General features: G+C 40.4%; 1 protein-coding gene across 5 annotated transcripts in view; it reads left to right on the forward strand.

Moving 5' to 3' along the window:
• fbxw7 (F-box and WD repeat domain containing 7) overlaps positions 1 to 12,226 on the forward strand; it is a 93,691-nt gene that overhangs the window by 23,497 nt on the left and 57,968 nt on the right. For 4 of the 5 annotated variants that reach the window (XM_029500521.1, XM_029500539.1, XM_029500531.1 and 1 more), the window contains 2 exons: positions 7,586 to 7,834; positions 8,035 to 8,571. In XM_029500521.1, coding sequence (XP_029356381.1) covers positions 7,655 to 7,834; positions 8,035 to 8,571 — 717 coding nt within the window. In that variant the 5' untranslated portion in view covers positions 7,586 to 7,654. Of the gene's footprint in view, positions 1 to 3,895; positions 3,912 to 7,585; positions 7,835 to 8,034; positions 8,572 to 12,226 lie in introns of those variants that run through there. The other variant, XM_029500556.1, reaches the window with a different exon arrangement.

Genomic DNA, 12,226 nt, shown 5'->3' on the forward strand with positions numbered 1-12,226 from the left:
CTGAACGGCCACTTGCTGACCCCCCCACCCCCCCATCTTCAAGTTTTCCTGCCTTTGCTAAATGATATTCATGTTGTCCCTGTTCCTTGCTGGATTCATAAACGTGATGAGCTGAGGAGGGAGTGCATATTTTCTTCTTGCCGATTTTCAATTAGAGAAATGGTCATCACGATGCTTTTGAGCCTTTTTAAAGCGTCTTTTAGTTCTCTGATTATTAAAGTTATTGTCTGCGACAATTTGACGACAGTGACACATTAATTCCGTTGTAATCTGTTGTGCCCTCTACTGAATGCTTACCTTGAAAGGACTGATTAGAAGAGACAGACTGCCTTAGATTTCTTGTTTTATCTGCTGATTCCTCTGTTAATGGTAAAATTAGGAGCTTGGATGTCAAGAGTGAAGCACTTTTATTGGCAAGTTGGAGGACCTCAATCTGAGTGGCTCACTGCTTGAGCTGCTGCTGCTGGTTGTGATGGAAGTGATTGGGGGTGGGGTGGGGGTGTATGGCTGTGACAGTGTTGACGAGGATAGCATCCTCAGTGCACAGCAGCCGAAGGTAGTGGAGGGATTGATGTAAACGGATGGATCTTATAGTAGACAGAAGGGATTAGTGGCAGACCCTGCTGGCTGTTTTTTATTTGCAAAAAACAGGACAAAGTGTTTTGTGGATGGGAGTGAGGGTTTTTTTTTTTTTTTTTTTTTTTTTTTTGGTAAAAAGGGAGAGCTACAGCAGGAGGCGTGTGTGTCTTCAGAGACAGAAGTACAGCAGAGGGAGTGGAGTAAGTGGGAGGCAATCACAAGGGAAATGGACCGACAAACTGTACCTTCCAACTAAAGTGCCCTCACTGTGGATTAAGGTGAACGCCGGCATCTGTATTATGTTGACAGTAGATAAAACCTGATTTGGGTGACAGAGTACCTGTAGATCAGCTGCACCATGTGGAATACATCACAGAGGAGGCATCAGCTACGTGTACAACTGAGGGAATTCGGCAAAGACCAGGAAGTGGCTGCGGCTTGCAGTTAGTCTGCTTTTTTCCCCCCTCACATCTTCTAACCCCAGAAAACAGCCAGGCTACTAATGAGCACATCGATGTGTGGCTGTGGCTGCAGCATCATCTCCTCTCTGATGAAGAGACTGGGCCGCACAGCTTGCTGCTCAGATCTCCTCTCCTGCAGCCATACATCCGAACAGCTGCAGCGACTGGCCACTGGCTGTCCACCTCGACCAAAGGTAACGGTGCATCAGCGCTCATTGATACAGCCACGTCTGTCTTCACGCCTCCCGATCCATCATTACGATTTTTGTATGCATTATCACCTGTATGCAGGAAGCATATGGGGCCCGACACAGCATAGGTGCATGTGAAGTGCAACATTCTTGTTTGTATTCCTTGGTTGTCCGAAGCAATTTCTCAGGTATAAAAACTGTGCTATGAGGGAGAGCGGCACAGTAATTGATTCTTTAATGGTACCAGGTGATTTAATGGCTGTCTTGCTTCCTTGACAACAGTAGACTTGCTTTCAGCTGTTAGTCATTTAAATGGATGCCTTTAGTATGCTTGTGGTTTACAGTGATTGCTGCCCCTCCTCAGTTGGAAAAAAAAGCTTTTTCTAATGGAACAAATAAAAGCCAAACAAGATTTTGTGTGTGTCTGAGTGCTTGTGTGCACATGCCAGTGTATGTGAATGAGTGTGACTTTGCTCTAACAGAAGCTTCTGTCTCATGGCTGTGGCTTCTAGTGTTCCCTCTGTCTCATTGCTTGTTGTACACATGACTGTTTTAATAGCTGGCTGGCACTGAGTGGGATTTTAAATCCTTCCAGTGTCCTCCTGGCAGCTGGCCATTCTCACAGTAAAGGAGATTGATTCTCTTAGTTTCCAAGAAGATTTAGGCCATCATGAGCAATGATTGAAATCCATGACGAATATTTTTGTGGTATTATTCTGTGATAATACCAACTCATTGTTTTTCTGAGTGTTGTCGAAGGATGAAGTACTTTACTGCAAAATGAAAACATTGGAAAACATTGTCACTGTGTCATGCAGCTCTGGTGTTGCGGTTTCACTTTCTTCCTCTCAGACATCACAGGGCACCAGCTTGAAATAGAGCCATCGATTAACAGCATCTGCACTGAAGAAAGATTTTAACAGATGCTATGTATTTATAGCAATAGCAGATTTTTAAGCAATCCAGTACATCCTATTGCATTCTGTGCACAAGATATTCATGATTGCAAAAGCCAAATGATAACTCTTACTTTCATTTGTGTCACATGCTGCAGTTACTAAGGCGACAGGTATAATACACTGATATTGCTCTGTTCTGTCTTCACTCATGTCCCAATCTCAATATTTGAGAATCTAAGCAGAGCCAGTGCACATCCGCTGCCTGATCTATATCTGTTACTAGATGCTCTGTACACAGCCAATATTTTCACCAATCTCTCCCACTATTCTTTTAAGGTCACATTGGTGTGATTTATTGCTGCCATTTGAGGGTTTTCAGCTCAGTCCTCTAATTTTCTCTCCTTAGTCTCAACAAGGTTTATGTGCCACCGGTATCCAGGAGCCTTGAAACGATTGATCGTCCTTAAAGTCAGTCTTATCTTTTCAAAGCTAGAAATTACTGTCACTTTATCTTTAGAGAATCTTATTTTTCACAATTCTTCATCAAACAGAGAATCTCCTCTCAGGCATTTCAGTCTTGAGCGATTTTTAGCTGGCTATTTGTAAAGATACTGCATCAGTTAATGGAATAAGAAGGAAATCTGCACTCAGACATAATAAGTCATCATCAATCATCTCTGTGTTGCAGTAGTCTTCATAAAGTCTGTAATTGGAGAGAAAGTTTTACCTTATAAGTGGTTATTTAGACAGAACTCCTCTCAAGCAATATCTCCAAATAAGATAAAATTTTTGATAGGACTGTTTGTGACAAGATTTTATGACCAAATTATGCACTGAACAAGCAATTTGTGTATTTAAAAATGACAATTTTTCTCACAACTGTTGTACAATGGCTGGCAATTGAGCTGGAAATAGATCAGGCTTTATAAGTACAGTTGACTTTATTGACCTGATACTGCGTGTTGGCTAAGGGCACCCAGGAACAAATTTGCTGCTTATTTCCTTTTGTTTACTTATGGCATAGAACAGCTATGACTAGATTGTATCAGGTTTAGTTTGCATCAGTAGTGACTTGTTTGTTTTAGTTGTTTCAACAATGAACAAACTGCATAAGCTGCTTGGATGTATCTCATAAACAAGGCAGTAGTGACTTGTGTTTTGAAAGCCAGCTGTGAGGTGTTGGCCGTGGGGGCGGCAGGCCAGCTGCTGTGCTGATGCTTTAAAAGGTTAATTCATACCTGTTGCAGCCTGGCCTGTGGAGATCTGTGTCCAAGTTCACCCAAGAGAAGCACACTCTTGCTGAAGTGCCTCATGTTGAGTGTGTGCACAAGGCTAAAGTAAAGTCTGTGTGTACCACAGCTGTGGCTCTATCTGTCAAGTGCCAACTTGGCACAGCACTCTGTAGAAATCCAAACCCCTCCCCATCAGCAGCGACTCCAGGGACTGTCTGGACGTATGTTTCCCTGCCAGACTGCTGGGCACATAACATCAATACTGGTCTACATACATCTTATTATTCTCAGAAAAGGAAAAATCTTTTCTCCAGTAAACACCACTGCAAGTGAACTGTTCAAGGGCACAACTAAGGAGATGGTGTCAGACTTGGCTTGGAACAAACTGAGTAGGAAAGGGACTGAATAGAAGCTGGATATTCTTCTTTAAACATCAACTCTATCATCAACTTTAAACATACTGGAACTTTGTTTTTGTAACAGCCGGATTAAATAATTTTAAATGGTTTTAGTTCCTTATGTTTTTGCCACTTTAGGGCATTGGAATCTGTAAGTACAATGTTAACTTCTTTGGGGGGCGGGGGGTTCAGGATGTAGAGCTAAGCTGACTTTTTAGAAATTCAAATAGAATTTGTTTGGAGTTGTGTTTCTGGCCACTTGATGCAAGTCCAACGAATTCTTTCAGCTTAAGTTTTGCGCATACGTTGGGAGAGACAAGATGTCTAGCTCTTTAATTGCTAAATGCCTCACTATGTTCACCAGCTACTTGCACACAGCATGCTTATCTGAGCTTTTTGTCTAAAAATAGATGAGTGAGTAGAGTTTGTGGGCTACAAACTCGTAGCTGGATGATGCTCCATAGAACTGAGAGTGACCTATTTATTTCGTCCAATGTTAATGAAAAGATAAAAGGTAGGAGAACTAATGATGCACCATTGGATGGATGTTCACTACAGGTTTGGTTTGTGCTCGTTTCTCAAATATAAGCATTTTTTTATTGAATAAACAAAGCTGCTCTTTAGTCACTATCCCATAACTTGAATGGGAAGGGGGGGCGTGGAGGGGGGGGGGCGATCTTATTTCCTGTTTTTGCTCTCAGAGGTGCTCTGTGTCCTGGCCACCTGTGTTACCTCTTTGCTCCAGGAGACACAAATTCACACCTGCCCTCTGCAGCTTTCCAAAGCTATTTTTGTCAACTTCACCGCTCTAGCAGGACTAAAAATAGAGAGACTGATGAATGAAATTTGTGTGCGCTGAACTAAAGGCCATTCTGTCTTTGTTCACTACAAGTGCAAATGGAATTTCATCTTTCATCTTTGCTGAACCACAAGACCAATTCAACCACTTTATAATTGTATGTAAAATTGTACAGATTCTGTAAAATTGTACACATTAATATTCTGAAATAGTTTATTTTTCTTTGTCATTTCCTCATTTTTGATGAAGAAAACCAAAGCTCTCCTCCAAACAATGAATTAGAACTGTATGCTCATGTATCCTGTATGCTCAGGACAGACACGTTTGTTGTGTGTCAATCTCTCTCACCCAGCTTGTACCGGACACAATTGTCTGAACAACAATAACAACAAACAAATTTCACGCTGTTCTTAGGAAACTAATTACGGAACCTTGGTTGTTCCGGTAAAAGGCAGGGACAACTTTAGCTATTCATAGCCTTCCTCTTCTCAGCTCACAGCAATGATCTGACAGTCCCCGGTGGGGTGGGTTGGGGGGCTGTGCAATCTGAGATCAGGCTAATGCTTCCCACCACAGCACTGGGACTATACAGCAATGAGGAGGAGAAGCCTTGCAGAGGGACCAGTGACTTTTTCCTCAAGGTCAAAGCAATTGATTTGCACTGAAACAGACAGAGTACGTGAGCCTCCAAAAAATATTTTCTTATCTCTTGTATAGTGAGGAGATTTGGAACTGCAAACTGCACATTGTTAATTTGCCATAGTTAGGATTTGCTAGAGACCGCATGTGGGCATTTTGAAACACCCATTGGCCTCTTTTTCAGGCTCCTTAAGATTATCCACAGTTAAACAAAAAAAAAGCCTTCTTAATAATACAGTGTGCTATCAGTAGCTCATGTGCCCAACAACTGAGTGACCAATTAGAAAAGCTGAAAACCTCAAAGTATTAATGGACAAAGGGTGAGACTGAAAATGAGCAGCTGCGCTAACCAATCCTCCTCCGTGGTTCATAACCATAAAGCTTTATCTTTACTGTAGGCTACTCTCAGAATTTATGGCCATCAAATGGGTCTAAAGCGCAATTAACAGTTATGTGGTAGAAAGGAAGTGTGTTTAACTATTAATGATTTTTTTTTTTAAATACCTTGTGAGAGCACACTTATTTATTTGGTCCAATGTATATACAGACTTTGTGCTACTTAAAGAAACTCGAGTGCTGCCTTCCCTGCCCCACAAAGGCCATTTCACTCAATAAAGGTCAACAAGCTAGCTTCCAGGGAGGGCTGGTGATGGCCTCACACACCCTGAAATAATAAAATATTTAGCTGCAAGACTAAAAGTGCACCAATCTCATAAAAAGTTGACACACTTGTGGTGTTGCACTATGAGAAATGGGGAGGGAGGCTTGAGCACTTTTGCATGTGCACCAGGACTTGAAGGTGCACATGTTGGTGGTGGTTCAACTTAAAAGCCATAAAGAAGGGGGTACCCTGACCACGTTCACTGGAGAAATCCACTAGGTCACTTGGCTCTATTTACATAAGCCTTCTTTGCCACTTGAATGTTGAATAAAATCTAATTAGCATCTTACGTTGAACTGCCTGGAGTACGATGTCTTTCCGAATTTGCTGATTATTTAACAGATCAAGGTTGAAGTAGAGATGCAGCACCTATAAATAAGTTTAATCAATCTCAGCCATTTGTTTTAGAATCAGCAGCTGGCTCAACAAAAATACTTATAGCGTGGCTTATAGTAAGAACAACATTCATATTTAATCTGTCTGTTTAAAATTGTGCAATACATTCCTCACATGGTTGTGAATTTTCTAATCTTTTCTGAAATTTATGAAAATCAAGCTTACATGAAAGTATAATAAAACTTTCAATTTAAAGTTATAGGTGTATGTTACATTTTGAATTGAATCCTAGACAAATTTTTGTAATGGTTATAAATTATTCCTTTTACTCATGTTACAGTAGCTACTATGGTGCATTGACATGACAACAGCAGAAATGTTTTTAAATTAACATTTAACACCCAAATTTTAAGAGAAGGCTTAAATGTTTGTGTATGTGCTTATTTAGGAATTGATCTTGCTGCAGTACAGTAGATACAACCTAAATGTTTGTCCACTTAGTGGACTAAAAAAACTAATTGAATACCCCTTACCTTTGTCTGGATGTGCCATCTAATAGCTTAACTGCATTCAGGCAAATCACATGATCCTGAATGTTTCAGTAAATACAAGCACACGTGGACAGAAAGTAACTTGAGGGAATTGATGCTTTGATGGTCACAGATTAGTTCTGTTGCTCGGTTTGGATTCTTGTCTGCATTGCATTGCATCTGTGACTCTGCGGCAGAAGGTGAAGGTGTCCATAGATAAAGCTCTCGTGGCTATACCTTAGTTCCATATATAATTTCAGATATTTTTGAAGCCAGCTACGTGGTGTGTGTGTTTACTCAGTGGGTTTGCCATCATAAACTGGTGAAAAAAGGCCATAAAGAAGATTTAGACGATAAACAAAATGTCTTTCATTTTTCTTGCTTGCAGTCTATATAAATTTTCTGGGCAATTGTTGGGCAAGCTTCTGCTCCCATGCAATGCTTTGCTTTTGTATTTGACAGATTGGACTTTGTTTATTGGCTTTGTAGGATTTTTGGAATGCTAGCAGATCTCATGGCTATTCACATCGGTCTGCATGTGAGGCAGAGCATCCAGTGCTGTGTGATCTGAAGCCAAACACAATCACTCCCATCTTTTTGCTTGTCTGCTGCCGAGCAGCACAAGTGTCTCCAAGAACAAGTGTTTGTTGCCCATTGTTTTAATTCAGGGGAAAGAAGACAATATAGAGTGGTATATTAGTACCTTTCACATGGTAGAAAAAAAAAAACTGATCATCTGTTTGTCTGTTTGGAATGATCTATAATAAATATCTTTATTTTTTGTGATAATGTTTTTTGCCTCATAATCAGATTGGGGGAAATGATTAACATATTTTTTTTTTTTTTTTTTTTTTTTTTAGAATGTCAAGCCCTTCTCCTCCTCAGACAGCCTAGCGAAGGTCCAGGAGGTAGCAAGCTGGCTTTTGGAAATGAACCAGGATCTGCTGTCGGGGGGCAGCAGCAGCAGGCGGAGTCGGGGGCCGGGGGGTCCGGCAGTGCGAGGTAACGCCTCCTCCACAGCCCGGGCACCCCAGCAGGCGGCAGAGGAGGGTGATGAGGAGGAGCACATGAACCGGGTAGTCGAGGAGGAAGAGCAGCTACAGCAGAGGGTAAGACCAACTGACACTTGGAAAGTTATATCGCAGTCAAATATAATTTAAACCAGGATGTATATGAAAATGTCCTGAAAACTTGCATTTTGAAAGATTTGCACATTGTTCACATAATAGGTATGACAAAAGTGCGACAGATACAATGGATCGTCAGGCCTCAGAAATATTGTGGGTTTTTTTTTTTTTATCCACCACAGCCTGAAACATCGCAGGTTGAAGGTGGGCCAGACCAGTCATGGGAACCCAGCGAGTCAGGCGCCAGCAATGGCCCTCGTGGTGAGGAGGAAGGGGAAGAAGTTGAAGATGGCTTGCCAAATGAAGTGAACGGAGGGGAGAAAGGAGCCCGATGGATGTGGGAGACAGAGCAGAGGAGACTACGAGGTCAGCCGCTGGGTGAAGAAGACGAGGAGGAGGAGGAAGAGGAGGACAATAACAACAGTAGCATCCACCAGGAGGAGGTGGAGGAGAGGACAGAGGGAGGGGAGGAGCAAGGAAGGGAGGAAGAGGAGAGGGAAGAAGGTGAGGAGGAAGAGGAGGACGACGAAGATGAGGAAGAGATGGACCAAGACAGTGATGACTTTGAGCATTCACTGGAGAGTGGGAGGGAGGAGGAAGAGGAGGAGGAAGGAGAAGGGGAGGAAGGGCTGCGGTCTCCCTCTCTCAGGAACAATGTGTCTGCCCCCAATAATAACCTGGACTCTGGCTGTACACACCAAAGCTCTTCCAGCAAAAAGGTAAGCACAGCTGCTGTTTGAACAGTTTTCATTCGAGTTGCTTTCCACAGACATAATACACCCTGCCAGCGGACTTCTCAAACTAACCTGGATCCTGCACTTAAAATTTATAATTTTTGCAATACTTAAGAGCACCACAAACAAAAATCCACTCTGTGTATTCATTTGTGGGCCCCACCATTTTCAGGGTAAAATTCAAGTCTAAAATTGTGCAATGCAGGTTAACTGACCCTTAAGGATTCTTTGTCACAGAAGTTGTCACCCTCAGGCAGTATTGGTAATCATCTCGTCACCATTATGAAAACATTCCCGAAACACATTTGAGCATGGGTTTGGGTTCATATTCAATACAGCAGCTCCCTCTTTTGGTATCTGTGTGCTACTGCTCTACATGTGCATGCCCCAGGTAGACATTCAGTGAGGCTAGTGGAACAATTAGGACTGAAAATATTTTCTGACAACTGGTCAGAAACAATGAGCTGACACTCACCTAAGTGTTTATCCATGAGGTGGTTGCATGTTTTTCCACTATATTTTGCTCATCGTAAATTGTTGATTATGTTTCTGTTTTGCAATTATTCTACCAGTAGTTTAATGTGATGAATTATTTAGCTGATGGTCTGAAATTGTTACTTTTGAGGTCACTGTTTGATTCCCAACTAAAAAAAACTATTCTTGTGCCTTTCTAGTTTTCACTGATTAGTTCAAGCTGAGTGAAGTGATTAGTCTGCTGTTTCATTCTGCCTATTGATCATCCCCTATGTGGGGATTTCGCTATTAAACTATATTATATATTTGGTGAAAGGATAAAAACTGGACTGCACTGATAATGTTTTTGAGTGTAGATCACAAGAGAGTGACATTGATGGTTGAACAGAAGCCCTCAAAACTGGAAAAAGGTCCATATACATAGTTCCTGTCAGGAGCTAGACTTTAATTATTACTCCATGTTCCCGTTGATCTATGTGATATTTGTGAATGGTATACCCATCTTGCACTGATCTTTTCATGTTTTTTTGCCCCCAAGTCCCGTTTCAACCCTGATTAAATCTTGACAATTACAGGACTGGGCTCAAGATCGTGGCTAAGTCTAAGTAGATGAGACAGCATCTGCAAAGGAATACATAAATGTTGACGCTGTTCAAATGGGTGCTCAGATTCCTCAATGCAAATTGTAGGACATAGCATAAATTAGCAAATTCGGTTTAAATAATCAAGTTATTCTGAATGATCACCTCTCCTGTGTTTTTTTTTTTTTTTTTTTTTTTTGCATGGTAATGGATGGTTATTCTTTGCATTTCATCCATCATGTTCTCCATTCCAAGACCTTTTTGGTATTCGGTCTGTTATAGAGGAATGGACAGTAAAAATAATTCAGATTTAACAGCCTGTTCGTATATACTCAATTCATGCGTGCAATGACAGGAAACTTTTTAATCCCAGTGCAAATTCAACCCTCGCTGACACAGTGAGTGATGATTGTAGCTGGAAATGGAGTCACACATGATGTTCAAAAGACAGATGTAACAAATGGTCAGATCTTCCTTCAGCAGTATAGCTAATGTATGCCATTCAAAAGGCGCTGATGATGCAAAACACCAGTATTTGAATGTTAATGTACAACATGTCTATTTCGTAAATATATCTCAATGGCCTTCACTTCAGCTTGATTTCAAAGGAGAAAAAAGTGCTTGCCAAGAAGAAAGATATTTTGCACAGGCAGATTATAACGAGTAAGCCCAATAAATTAACATTGACATCAAGTTTTGGCATATTACTTGAATGTCCTAACACTATATAGTTATACCAAAAAAGGAGACAAGAACTAGTATGAAGATAAAAAATGTCTTCATTAATTAGTTTGCCAACTAAATTGTTCTGTTTATATTGGCCTAAATATAGCAGCCTCTCACCATCTGACACAGCTGTCAGATAGGTTTGTCACGGTCTTAGTCACTCTAGTGGGCCAGCTGGCTTTGATGTTTAATGTACACATTTTATTCAGCTGTGGATTCTGAAATGCTTGGAATTAAGAGTGGTGCCAGGACAGTTGGACACTTGATATGTCCTACAAAAGTGGAAAGCTGTCCCTGAGGCAGAACTTTACTATAGGGATCCTATTTGATTCCGCCTCTGATTTCAGTGACAAATTACTTTAAACTCCTGAAGCTAGACTTACCTTTACAGATAACAGATCCAACCATGATATAGAGATGAATTTATTTCAGAGCGTCGGGGCTACACCTACAAATGCATTGTCGTTCACATTTGAGTTTTGGTTGAGTTTGGAGACAGCTAAATAGATGATCATACACACCTTGAGGCCACCAAGGTTTTAGTCTTTCCTACTCCAGTCTACTTAAATAAGTATATATAAATAAATACTTAAAGGTGAAAGTAGTTCAAAGATTTAAATTTGAGAGAAAAAAAAGATACAAAATAGTTTGGCGGCTTTAGCAATAGAGCTTCGTTAATGAAGATAATAAGATAATCATGTGCTATTTGTAAGTTCATCCAGACTTGTGGTACAGAGAAAATAATTTAATGTTTTATTATTTTTAATTTTGAGTTATGTTTTGATATGTATTAAAATATCTACCTGGTGAATAGCAATGGACCAATTCTAGACTCCCCAGACACCCCCTTGAAAGACAAAATATGACTTTGGTGATAGTAAAAATAAATAAATAAAATTAATCAAAATCAAAAAAAATCTGCCATTCAAAAATGGCCATTAGTATTAAATATACAAACTGTGATTTTAAGTAATTTATGCAATCCGTGTTAACTATGTTTGATGACCTGGCCTTGAAGATTAGAGCCAGAATATTTCATATATCATTGGAATTACTCCTTGTAATCCTTGATTAGTTCTTGGAGTATTAATTAATTTAGTTAGACTTAAAACCGCTGAGTCTGAAATTCAAGTTGAATATGTCATATGTCATATTGTCATACAAAAGTTTTAAATGAGTTTAGGTAAGTAAAATCTGTATGCATATTGAGATTATAGATGTATAGCACTTTTCCAATGCAAGAGTATTACGTGCTTTGCACTGATAGTAGTGGTAGTAAAAGATAGACCATCTGCATCCATGTGTTTAAAACTCCTGCATGTCCTTGTGGATAACATACAATCTTGTGAAATATGAGATGTACATTTTGACAGCTGCAGCATGCATCCACCAAAAAAGATGCAACGACGGACCCATGTTTGGAGCAACAATGTGCCAGTCCATGTGGGCTTTGGTCATATATGTCTAACAGAAATTAATGAACTAAATTAAGGACTGAGGTTGTCCAAAGCAGAAGCAGGCTTGTACAGGCTTAAATAATGCTCAGCTTTCTGAACATGTCTGTGGCGAGGAAAGGTCATGTTCGCAGGCTCCAGGTGTTGTGGGCTCAAGTCACTGGAATTAGATGCTTCATCATCTCTTAATGCGTGACACCCATATCTTTTGACTCTGGCCAGTGGGGTTAGCCTCCAGATCATGCTGATCATTTAAGCCCTCTAAATTTCTGAGGAACGTCCTGAATTCATGTTTAGCTTGTGCTTTAGCATACCTGAATGCTAAATGTGTTGGGCAAAGTTATTCTAGAACTGAGCCTAAACTTAATGCACATTTACATTTTAAGCAGATGCATTTCTATTCAG

The sequence above is a fragment of the Echeneis naucrates genome, chromosome 1 (genome assembly GCF_900963305.1).
Source record: "Echeneis naucrates chromosome 1, fEcheNa1.1, whole genome shotgun sequence".
Classification (NCBI taxonomy): Eukaryota; Metazoa; Chordata; class Actinopteri; order Carangiformes; family Echeneidae; genus Echeneis; species Echeneis naucrates.